The 12,331-nt window shown below is 40.9% G+C and overlaps 1 protein-coding gene across 6 annotated transcripts in view; it reads right to left on the bottom strand.

Annotated features, from left to right (window-relative positions):
* Positions 1 to 239: 239 nt before the first annotated feature.
* GRID2 (glutamate ionotropic receptor delta type subunit 2) overlaps positions 240 to 12,331 on the bottom strand; it is a 679,311-nt gene continuing 667,219 nt past the window's right edge. The window contains exons 15-18 of one of the 6 annotated variants that reach the window (XR_012580376.1): positions 7,074 to 7,314; positions 5,024 to 5,420; positions 3,986 to 4,237; positions 2,841 to 2,979 (exon numbers count right to left, since the gene is read on the bottom strand). Coding sequence is in view for 4 of the 6 variants with exons in the window: in XM_005484610.4 (XP_005484667.1) it covers positions 2,557 to 2,979; positions 7,074 to 7,314 (664 nt within the window). In the remaining 2 variants the exon portion in view is untranslated. Of the gene's footprint in view, positions 2,980 to 3,985; positions 4,238 to 4,696; positions 5,421 to 5,828; positions 5,924 to 7,073; positions 7,315 to 12,331 lie in introns of those variants that run through there. The other 5 variants (XR_012580377.1, XM_026791963.2, XM_005484610.4 and 2 more) reach the window with 5 other exon arrangements.

Raw genomic sequence — 12,331 nt, 5'->3', positions numbered from 1 at the left:
TCCAAAATGCTGTTCATAAATGCTCTCTGAAATCTAAGCCTGACATTGATAAACATGGTCAACCTTGGTGTTTTCCATGGATGTTCTTCACTGAGCTGACTCACAGCAGCCTGAGGAGCTCATCCCATCTCAGTGGGCTAAAACCCTTCAGTAGCAGTGCAGCAAATCCACAAGTACATTGCCTTGCCACAGGCTGAAAATCCCACAGCACTCAGCAATTGCACAGGAGGAAACACAAGTTTAGAAAACAATTTTATTAGACAAATTATTTAGACAAATTATACACAGAAAGCTCTGCCACTTGTAACTGAGGCCTCCAAAAAGTGTTTTGTGTATCTGTATAATAGGCAACACATCAAAATAGGCCTATTTTAAATATCGTACATGGTTAACAGGTTTCTTAATAGCTAAAATCACTGCAACATCTGGTATGTCCCTACGTAGCTTGTTGGAAAGAAATTTTCTTTTTTTTTTTTCTTTTCTCTTTTTTCTTTTACTCAGAAGTGTGGATGAGTTCATGAATGTTACAAGGGGGAAGCAAGTTGTGCATGCTTTTAGACACTTGCTACCCTGGAAACAAAATGGCCTTTTGCACGATAAGAATTCGTTCTGCCTTACACAGTAGACAATATTTGAAGATTTAGTACAAAAAACAGTGACAGTACAAGATGCTCCCCCAGAACAGAATTAGCATCAAAATAGAATAGATCTGAAGAATATACCTTTTAATTTATCCTAAAGCAAATCACATAGGCTGATTCCTATTAATCTTAGCCAAAGAATGAGTTAGATTAAAATAAGTGTATGGTTGCATTAAAAAGAAAACCAAACAAAAAACTCACAGGATAAACTGCTTGCTTTCTACTTAACCGCATTTTTAGTTTAAGGATTACAAATTGAAAGCTCTTCCTACGTTTCTAACAGGTAACAGTGTTACTTGAAAAAGCTGGTGCCAAAGTGGGCGCCGGTTTTGCTCTCACTGCTGTTCTTTTTCTTGCTTTATACAGTTGGCACTAATGAAAAAAGTACATAGCTCCTCTAAATCTAACTTAACATAGAAAGGGTTAAACTGGGTGCCTGTTCATATTTTTTCCCCTTAGAACAATACGTGATTATAATTAAGGCCACATCTGTGTATCTTGAGGGCTTTTTTTTTCCTCCACTCACGCCATTATTGTATTGATTAACTGTGCTGACTTGGAAAAGGATTTATTGACCTTTGACCCATGTTTAACTGCTCTAGAGCTATATCAGTTGTTCGTGAACATGGTATACCTAAGAGAGAATTCCATTTGTGTAATTAAGTAAAAGGAAAATTATCAAGATTAGCCTTATAGAATGCTCAAAAGCCAATGCAAAACCTAACCAAAGGAGTTACATCTAGGTACAAATGTTAAATTGCCCTGGATGCTCTAATAGAAAAGTATAAAATATGCTCTGTTGGCAAACGATGCAAGTCAGAATAATGTTAAAGCAACCTGTCTTTTCTAAATGAAAAGACACCCTGCACTGTACATCTCTCTTGTATACAACACATTTTTACTAAAGCTTTATTAAATGAATTGCAATAGCAACGGCTGCCATTTTATAGCTATATATACATGTGTATATATATATATATATATATACATACATGTGTGTATATATGTATATATATATGTGTGTATGAGATATTAATTTATTTAACACAACAGAGGCTTCTGCCATATGATACAGTTTACTGTACATAAGAAAAACTTTTAACACTGTACAATCACATAAAGGTCATATGCACTGTTGCAGTGCAAAAGTAGATTTAACTGTAGTCTTTACTGGCATAGTAATGGCTTTTTGTAATCCTACAAAATTGCATTCTGGTATTATGGGGCCTGAATGATCTTTAAATTTCATTTGTTTTCCTTTCTTTTTTTTTCCTGTTTTTTTTTTGTCTTTTTGCCTTTTTTTTTTTTATTTTCCATTTTTCAAACTGCAGGGTTTGCCTTTGGTCCACAGTTAAAAGGACGCACAGCAGTGGAGCGCTGACTGAAGGCAGCAGAATACATGAAAAATACTTCAGTTATTGCAATTATAGTAAAAAAAGGCGGTGGGGGAGGAGGAGCGAATGCCCTTCTGTAAAGTAATCCTCAGGGTTTTCCTATGCATGAATCGCTGCTTGCTTCCTATATTTAAAGTATATGAAAAGCCTGAAGTAACCAAAACCTAACATGGTGATAAACTGAAGAATAAGTGATTCAAGTAGTACAGAGAATAAGGGGAGGCAGAAGAGACCAAACTGTGAAAGCAGAGAAGAGGAGGAGGAAGAGTTGCTACTAATAGTTCTGATTCTTAAATAAAATAAAGAAAAAAAACCCAAAACAACCCCTGAAGAAAAAATAACCCTCAAACAAATAATAATTAAAAAAAAACAAAACAAAAAATCAACCCAAACCACAACCCCCAAAACCAAAAAATAAGGAAAAGAAGAAAGGTTACATCCATGTTAGTCCCACAATATTACAGCTGCTCCTTGCAAAGGGAGTCCTAAATAAGAAACAGTGAAGAAACTCGTTCTGATGCTCAGATGGAGGTGCCTCGGTCTGGGTCGCTACCGATATTCAGGCCCAGGGTGGGAGTTGGTTGGTAGGGGATAGATGACATTGTTTTGATGGGGCTTCTGAAAAAGCCCCCGTTGGGTGCCCTGTGCCTGAAAGGGCCAGTTCGGTGCTCGGGCACGCTGCCGAAGGAGAATCCCGAGGCGGCTTTAGCAGACAGCGTGCGGCTCAGAGTCTGGATCTGCTCTGGTATGAAGGTGGTTGTGGTGATGTGAGTGTTCCTGAAGTCACTGATTTGCTCCAGTGCCTGACGTGTGGGTAAAGTGTCAATGTCCAGCGGGGTCAAGTCAATCGATGAGGTGGAGAACTGTTTATGGGGACTGTCGTCGTCTGTGCAGAGGCTGTTCACGCGCCTGTGGAGGTGCTCCAGGTCGATCTCCTTGTCATCCTGGGGAATGAGAAAAACAAGAGGCACCACTCACCATCGCCATTTGTGCTGGGCTGAAGTTTCACAGGGTGATCAGCACTGCTTGGGGAGCGCAAGGCACAACTGACTAGAGCTGGCTCTTGGCTGACGGTGTCCTGAGTGTCACCAGCGAGCTCCCCCACCGCCTGAGGCCAGGTGGGCAAAGCCAAACTGAGGCAGACCCTTACACCACAGCTACCTTCAAACCCTGGATCCAAACAACAAAACTCAAAGCACCACTGGCAGCTTTTCAGGAAAAGGCAAGCTTGGAGCTAGGTGGGTTAGACTAGCAACAGCTGAATAAAAGTAAACTGCATAATCTCAAATGCCTGGAATGATGCCAGTTCTTCAACTCTGCAATGAGAACTAAATTTGGATGTCAACATGGGAGGCTCTGAGGGATCAGGTTGCCATCTTTGTCATCCTCTCAGGGTTTAAGGAAGGGCTAGAAACTTCTCAGGTTCCTTTTTGCCTTTATAATGTAAATTGTGGTATAGAAAAGCTGAACATACAGAGAAAAAACCCCAAGCACTGGTGACTCATTGACATTGAACAGAAAAGAGTACACCAGGCAATTTTAAATTACAATGCCAACAGAGGGAATAATTATCTCCTCACCTACAAAGAAGCAATTCCATCTATTCTGATGGAATTATACTTTTGTGGGTGAGAAGAGAAGGCAGCCTGATGTATTTATTATAATATATCATTGCTTCTCTTACCTCTGTCCCTTTTCCCTTTTTCCCAGAGAACTCATTTAAACGGGTTTGTTTGTCATAATTGAGAATTTAAATTCATAGAAGTTAAAAAAGAGGAGAAAGCCCTAGGTGACCCAATAAATCACCTGTGTTGTACATACATATTTCTGCTGAACTGCAAAGCTTAATTCAAAGCAGCATTAAGTACACACGGACAGGGATATTCCCTCAGTCTAAGTAGTGCAGCTCATTCAGAACAAAAATCAATTTCAACTAACCTTAAAATTTACCTTAATCTCTGTGAAATTTACTGGCTCTTCCAGGCCACTAGAAATATCTCACACTCTAGGACCTCACAGAGGATAATTAGGCAGCCGATAGATGTGCACTGATGACTTCCAGCCTTGATTACTGAAATTCATTGACTGGCTTGATCCAGAGCTCCCTGAATCAATGGCAAGACTCCTAGTATACCGAATGGGCTTGAGATCCCTCTTTTCTTTAGGAATGAAGTCAAGCACTCAGTCCACACCTAGAACAAACTGCAGGAGTTCATCTACTTAGCAGAATGGATCACTGAACATTTGCGCTGGCACCACGTCGAACACAGAGCCCGACTGGAGGAGACTGAGAGGCCAGCTCCCCTCCACGACTGCACCCTCCGAGGGCAGGGACAGGGAGACAAACCAGGGAAAAAGGGGAAGGGAACAGGGCATCAGGGATCTCCCAGGGACTGGATGATCACTGACCACAAGGGCTTTGGTTTGAGCTCATCACGGGAAGGAAAAAATGCAGTGCTCATTCCTTGGACTTAGCTTTCTGTCTATCGTTTATTCACAGGTGGACATAGACATGGATGCACATAACAACCACACAGGTGACATCAAATCCAAACGCATTCACCAAACGCTATCTCCTCAAAAAATTTGGAGCTGCATATGGATGCAGGAGAACTGGGGCCACATCAGAAGCTAAATAAATATACAGAGGCTCGATTAGCGTGTGCAAGTCATGACTATGTCTCTGAGGGACAGTCCTAAATATTTTCCTTTTTTTTTTCTGGTTTCTTTTTTGTTTGTTTGTTTTTAATTTTGGAAAAAAAACAAACATACAAATACTTTGTAATTTAAAGTGCCAATTGGGAAAAGATTGGAAATTCATAGTTTCTGAGCCTCTAAGATTAACTCAAAGTAGTCCTCTTTCTTTTACAGAGATGCATTTGGGGCTAGGGTCAGACCAGTGAAAAGATATAAGCGGTGATAATCTCCCATGCTTAGCCCACAACCCAATCTCCACCCAATCGATACACCAAAATGAGACCCACTCACAGTAAGATTGTGCATATCTCCAAAATATGATCTTTCCTCTTCTCTCTTGTGTGATCAGTAGTGAAATATTCAGCAGTTTTCACATTTAAATTATCATCAGGCTTCAGAGTCAACATCCCATTGAGATTACTGGGGCGGTTCATACTTCTCTCAGAGCTACTGTTTAAGGCTGTCTGCAGACTCAGGCAGACATCAGTGAATGGGTTACTTCTGGCACGCGACCGAAATGTTATCTTCGCAACCATTAGACAATTTTTTTTCAGTATAAATGCTTGCATTCTGGAGCACAAGATGGCAGCCACCAGGAAAAAGGGTTGGCTTGCTGACCACAAACTGGCCCAATCTGACCCCCGATTCTGGACTAGTGGCCTGGAAGAGCCAATGGATTTCATGGAAGCTAAAATGAATTTTAAGAAAGTTAGTTAAGATGTATTTCTTTGCTGAATGACCCCCAAATCCAGGATAATGGGGACATTCAGCACGTATGTCCACGTTAAACTCAGTTTTGAGCCAAGCTTGTCAATTTAATGTTGAGATGAGTGTTTAAATGCTAAGCTAATGACCATATAATAAAGATCAAGGAGGCCAAATTATACCATTTGTGGAAAGTACACACTTGAATTTCTCAGCATTTGAAAATTGAAATAGAAAATTTTATACTTGTGTAAAATATCTGTGTTGGCATGTTTTTCTTTTCCTTTGTTATTGATTTTCATGTTTTGCACCAGATAAATATAAAGTGTTAAGTTCTGAATATTTGGGTAAACAACAATCAAGTAAATTTTAGTGTTTTAGAATAATTTACCAGGTGAAACTACATGGTTTCCGTTCCTGAGAAACCCAATTTAAATTCTAGAGATTCCTTTTTTTTTTTCCTTTTAATAATGGTCCGGTCCAGATCTTGAACAAAAAAGAAAAGAAAAAGAAACAAAGAAAAAAGAAAAAAAAAAAAGCTTGGGAATTAAAACAGGCAAGAAAAGATTAAATGTATTTTAACATCAGTGCCAATGTTGTCTAATTAGGTAGTGTAATTAATCCTGCCTGATTAGACAGCATTTGATTAGCAGGAATAAACACAATGGAGAAACTGCAGAGAAGGCAAGACCACTGCACAAAAATTAACATCAATACCCCACAAGCTACACAGATGTGCCTAAGCTACAGAGACAAAAAAGCTGGTTTTGATAGTGCTACATTTATGCTCTTATTTAGGTTTAGGTTTGGGTGTTGCTTCCAAGGATATTTTAATAAATCATTTTGTCCCTAATTTTCTTTTTAGCATTTTGTAGAGGTAAAAAGTTAATTATGAATAAAAGTAATTTGGTGCAAAATTGCACAAGGCTCAGATGGCTGGTAGAGGGAGAGGTAGATTACCACAGGAAGGAAAGCATTACACATGCAGGTGTAGAAGTAAACTCATCTCAGGTGTAAAATAACATATTTCTCTGTGGCATCTGTACAAAATTTTCTGAAACAAGCCTGTACCAGGTGTCAAAAATATGTCTGGCCTGAACCTGAAAAATCTAATGTAGTCTTGCTTCCCTGTACTTCAGATGAAATCAAAAGAACTGAAGTTCATGGAAGTCTCAAGAGTTTAATGTTTCTGAAAATGGGCACAAGCTTATGCAAGAAGCTAACAGCTGATTTAAGGGGCAAATTTTGCCAATGTATTTTAAATGACTCAGCCACTGAGCTTAGGGGACATATTTTTCAAGAAGAAGCCAAGACACCTAGTGAGAATTAGCTGTCACCAATGGGAACAATGAACTGAATATTGATGTATTAATAATGTACTATTCCACAAGTAACAATTGTGTTTTACTCAGAATAGTTGCATATTTATACATCATCAATATACATTTATTTTTATTCAAGCTTTTCTAGAAAGAATAGCTGGAAAGATTTTGAGGAACATCATTTACGTTAAAAAATCAGGAAGCTAATGAAGTATCTCTGAATTTGATTCCCCACCCTCTCTAGTGCTATAAAGTCAAGGCAGCAATCTTTAGGGTGCATGAAAATTCCCCAGGAGAAATGGAGGGTCTAATACCTCTTTTGATGGAACCCGGGAGCCTTTCCTTTTATTCCACCACGTTTCCAACATTGCAATGAAACAGGATAGGACAATCCCTGCAGCGAGGATGCAGAAAACACCTGCAAAACTTTTTATGTCCAGGGCACCTCCTTTCTGTTTGGTATCCACAGATGAGTAAAGATCACACTGACCGTTCTTCGGCCACCACTTATGCTTCAGTACGTCCATGTCGCCATTCTGCTGCAGCTCCAAAATCCTTGGGGAGAAAGCACAGAAACAGGGGTTACAGTGGGGCAGCAGCACATGAGAGTGTGAGGGTGTAAATCTGACTGCCTGCAACCTCCCCATGAGTCTTGGAAAGCCAAGCAGCAGATGAACCTGCACAGACTGATTTAGCCAGAAAAGAAAGCTTGGGTGTGGGTTTGCCTGTTAGGCTTAGCATATGGGTATCTATGTTCCACTCCAAATACAGCAAAGTGCACTCAAATCTCTCTTTCCTTCTTTTAACAAACTCAGTGAAAATGCTTTACTTCATACACTATATTTTCTCAGTCGGCTTTTACTAGTCTAGGGCAACTGACTTTCACAGTCTATTAGATATCTGACAATATTTTTGCATCCTAATCATCGGAGGAGAGACATTTCAATTAAAACAGTCAGAAGGAATATACATTTCAGATTTACCACGTTACACACGACATTGTTGCAAACGGATCTTTATCAGGTTACCTACATTTGCTGCTTTGAAGAGAGAGCAAAGCCATCTTATTGCAGTCAGTGATGACCTAAAGCAGTCTTGCCTAATGTCAGAATGCAACCTGATGATAAGTGGTTCCACAGGAAGGTTCCTTGCTGTGGAATTCACTTGTCCTTGGACCTACATACCCAGCCTCCTGCCAAATATTTCCTGGGCAGTTTGTAAGGACAACATATTTAACTAGACTTCCTGTGGGATGAAATGTTTGAGAAATGAGAATTGTGTTTGGAAGAATATTTTCATATTTACTCCATTTATTTCTGAGGAGATAGGGTTTTTTTTAAAGCATTCAGAAATTACTAGAGTAACAGCTGGATACCCTTGGTTGTCCAAGATAAAAAATTCAATGATTACACCAAAAAAGAATAAAACAATGGAAAATTTTTCGTTCATGTAATGAATTTGTTTTTTATTTCAGTGTTGGAAGGCAAACAATTCCAACCCAATCATTTGACATAGCATGCAAAAAAGTCCAAGTGCACACAAACCAACAGAGGTCTGGGATGTTGCTACCAGAGAGACTGTAGTGCACTGCAGGAGGAAGGAAAGCTGTCCCACTGTCCCAGGGCTACCACAACAGCTCAGTGCAGTGATCTCCATCAGCCTCAAAAGGGAGCTTGAATGCACCTGGGGCCCACAGGGCAGCTGCTCTGTGCACAGGTGACTGTCTCTGATGCTGCTTCAGCTGGTAGTTCTGTCCATGAGGCCACCTAATTTGCTATGGCACATCCAAATGGCCACATACTTGTCCTGTGGGCTTGCCAGGAATGGGAGGCTTGGCACAGCCACCAGTGGCTGAAATCCCAGCACAGGTCTGGAGGGAGCTCCCACTTCCCACCTAGCACTGTGTCTGGAGGCTGAGATCATGACCTGTTCAGAGGGGAGCAGCTTGTTCACCTCTGTGCTGTCCCAGAGGGAACAGTGCCCTAAAAGGACAGATCACAGGTGACACATGAGTTCTCAGGGATGTCAGAACCACCTTGTTCATGTAGCTTTGAGTTTGTAAGAATGGGACAAATTCTGTGCAGTGCCTCTGACAGTACATTGCTCAAGGTCCCACCATGGAGAAAAGTATTCAAGGTCAGAGTTGCCTGGACTATATTTTGACTTCTCCCAAACCCAGAGACAACCTAGGGAAGCCTCATCCTGAAGCTTTCTGGTGGAGCAGGGATATCTCAAGGATAATCTGGTTTGTTGTAAGAGACTAAATAGATGTTATGAGCCACCAATGTTGAGATGAGCTTTGGAGGGATGGCACTCCCTCCGGGCAGGACTGCTGCCATTGCTGCCTGCAGCTGCCTCTTGGGAGTGTGTAGAGACCCAGTGACAGGAGGAGATGCAACTGGGATAAACTGGAAGATAAGAAATTCCAACCAGATAAGAGGAGAATCAGAGAGGTCAAACAGTGGAACAGAGAATTTATGGCATCACCACCCCTGGTGAAATTCAAAGACCCAGAGGGAAAGATCCAGGGCAAATTGACCTGCTCCAAACAAAGGGCTGAACTGGAGACCAGATTACTGCTCTGCAACTGCAAACAGGGTCCATACCTCACCCTGGATCATGGCAGACAGTCCTTATGGGAAGAACTCACTATAGTTCTGGTTCTCACTGCCCTGAAATCCTGTACTAGGATTTAGGTGAGTATTTTGGCCCAAATATTCCATTCTGAGAGGTCAGCAGGAGCAGACAGCCAGAATAAACAGAACCCTTTTGTGTAAGTTCTTGTGGAGTAATAGGAAATTAATTTTCAATGCCTAATCCAAACATACATAGTTTTATATTTAGGAATTACTGTACTATCTTCCCAAGGCAGTAACAGAACAACATCCATGGGGTTTATTTCTTCCAGCAGTGGCTCTAATCCCTGAGCAGGGTGATTTTCTCTCTTTTATTCAGTCAGGAATAGAATGAACCATCCAAATGATTGCTCTATTCTCATTAATTAAATGATTCTTCACTTGTCAGTATAATTCCTGATTACACAAGACATCTTTTTAACAAAAGGCATTTGCATAAAGACACTGAGCTTTGGCTTGTTCCTTAACGGAGATTTATCCCTAATTGTACCCCTGGCAATTATTGGCAATTTTCTTTATGGGTGTAACATACAAGTTCAATTCTTTAAAGGAAAACATAAAACATGGAAGTAGAAATTGGGGATAGTATTGGTATTATTACATGGGAGAGCTCAAGAAGTGGAAAGGTTATAATGAAGCCATGTAAAACTGCAGCTGCAAACAGATGTTGAGGGATACAATATATACTGAGAGAAATGAAAAGAACACCAATATCTAACTATGTTAATGACATTCAGAGAAAGAGGGAGATTCTGCTTCTGTAAGGCTTCAGAAACACTCCATTTCAGAACTCACCTGTTTATGGAATCAAAAGAATAGTTTACATATTAAGGAGATTTAACGCTTCTAACCTGTTCCTAGTTATGAAAGTTCTTATCTTTGTGGCTCACTGTCAGAAACGAAAATTGCGCTTTTATGGAAATTCCAGGGAAAACAAAGGTGGAAGGGAGGCTCCTTGCAAGCAGGCACGCCTGCACACGGGTTCTGCTATCCCTGCGTGCTGCAAGGAGGCTCCCACACGATGGCACTCTTTCCATAAAAATACCGGGATTTGCCGCAGCTTCTGGTGGCTTCCCCGATACGCTAATCAGACGTACCTGTTGGGTGGCAGACACTACAATCACTTCGTTATTTGATTTTCAAATTTAATAAATGACTAAAGTAATAAGGCATTAAGTAAATGTTCTGAATTATGATGATCTTCCAATGCTATAATTCCAGCCAAGTGCCTCTCCTTCCTAGTCCCAGATTTTTACAACTGAATTTTTTCCTCAATGGCTCTTTTGAACCTGCTTATTTGTATGGAGTAGTACTGTGAGACATAAGCCAGTGGAAATGAATAAGCAGGGTGCATGAGTTCCTGATGTTTTGAAATATCATAGTCTTAAAAAGCTTACAAAAGAAGCCTGTATATTGAAATAATCTGATTTGTCCAAAAACCATGACCTTTAAAACTGGCTTATGGACAGTGCAGGTCTTAAATATATTTTTCTTTAGCAAGCAAAGTGTTAGAGTTACATTTTTCAAGGCAATGACATAAATTTATTGAGCTGCACAAATGAAAGGGTCTGTGTGCGTTTTAACTAATTTGGCTCTGAATTCACAGTGCCCAGTGATGTCTCGTGGATATAAACACAGAAAATAAAGCTGGCTGTGCTTTCCAAATCTAACAGGGATGTGAACAAATCCTAATGAATCAATGGGAATAGGAGTGGATTCCAGTTAGTAAAATACTTTGCTGCTGGCACTGAAATGAAATTGCTCTCGAAAATACCCACAGATAAAAAACCCAACTTAATGTGATAGCATGGTGTCACAAATGCTCTGAAATTGAGACCTCTGTGACAACACCTTTTTTGATCTAATTTCATTCTCAGCTATCAGTAGTGAGCATGAGATATGAGAGGCTATTTACAATGATATTGGAAATGCCAATGCATGTTCTGGGATGTCAAAGGTGACTGAATATCAGCTTCCTGCACCAGGAACATGTTGTCCACAGGGATAACTTCCCCACTGGCACTGATAAGGAAGAGGATGCACTAAGGATGAGGTGTTTGGCTCTAGTCAGCAGATCAGACAGCTACAGAGAGCAGATTTGCAGACCCAAGGTAATGAATGCCCACTGCTGAAGGGATGAAAACTGTAAATAATAAAAATAAAAATGCTTTAGTTGAGTACCTTGGTGGGCTCTACCTCAGGAGCCTGAGCCAAGGTCTCAGCCCTTGTGCTGGCTCACAGGGGGCTCTCATGGGTCACCTTTGGGAGCACTCAGTGCTTGCAGATGGGATGGCAGCGACAAGACCTCTGGTAACTCCTGCAGTGGCTAGGCAAAAATCATTCCTCGTGCAAAACCTCCTCACTGGAGCTTTTCTGTCAGAAATCTGATACAAAGTCTTCAGAATTTGGTTCTCCTCTTCAAGCAAGATATAAAAGCCGGTTTGTAAGCATCCTTCAATCATCAAAGCAGACAGGTAGGGACCCACCAGGAGTGTTTGTGGGCTTTTTACTTCAGTGAAGCAACTGCTTAAATCTTTCACTGCAATAACTGGAGTGATGCCAGCTCCTGTTGCATCTCCCTGAGCAAGCTTTAGGTTTTGGCAAAGCAGGCTCCTCTTCTGGCAGTAGAGCAGCTCTCACTGGTGCCACCTGGAAGGCTGGCTTGGGGCTGTGGTGCCAGAGAGGGATGGCTGCTGCCTAGCCTGGCTGGCTTCCTCATGGGGAAGGAAGTGGGAAATAAGAATGGAACAGGGCAAGTAGGAGACTCTGGAGTCCTTTTCATCTCCTCTCCCCTCTCAGTGGTACCTCACTGTCTTGCTGAGACCTGGTGAGTTTTCATATTTCACCCTCATCGGAGACACACATTGGTGCTCAAAGCCTTGACTTTGATGTCATAAATAATATTTATAATACTTATAACATCAAATTTCAGCCAT

Source organism: Zonotrichia albicollis, chromosome 5, assembly GCF_047830755.1.
Source record: "Zonotrichia albicollis isolate bZonAlb1 chromosome 5, bZonAlb1.hap1, whole genome shotgun sequence".
NCBI lineage: Eukaryota > Metazoa > Chordata > Aves > Passeriformes > Passerellidae > Zonotrichia > Zonotrichia albicollis.
The sequence above is the reverse complement of the archived record's forward strand: the minus strand, read 5'-3'. Positions and strand labels throughout refer to the sequence as shown.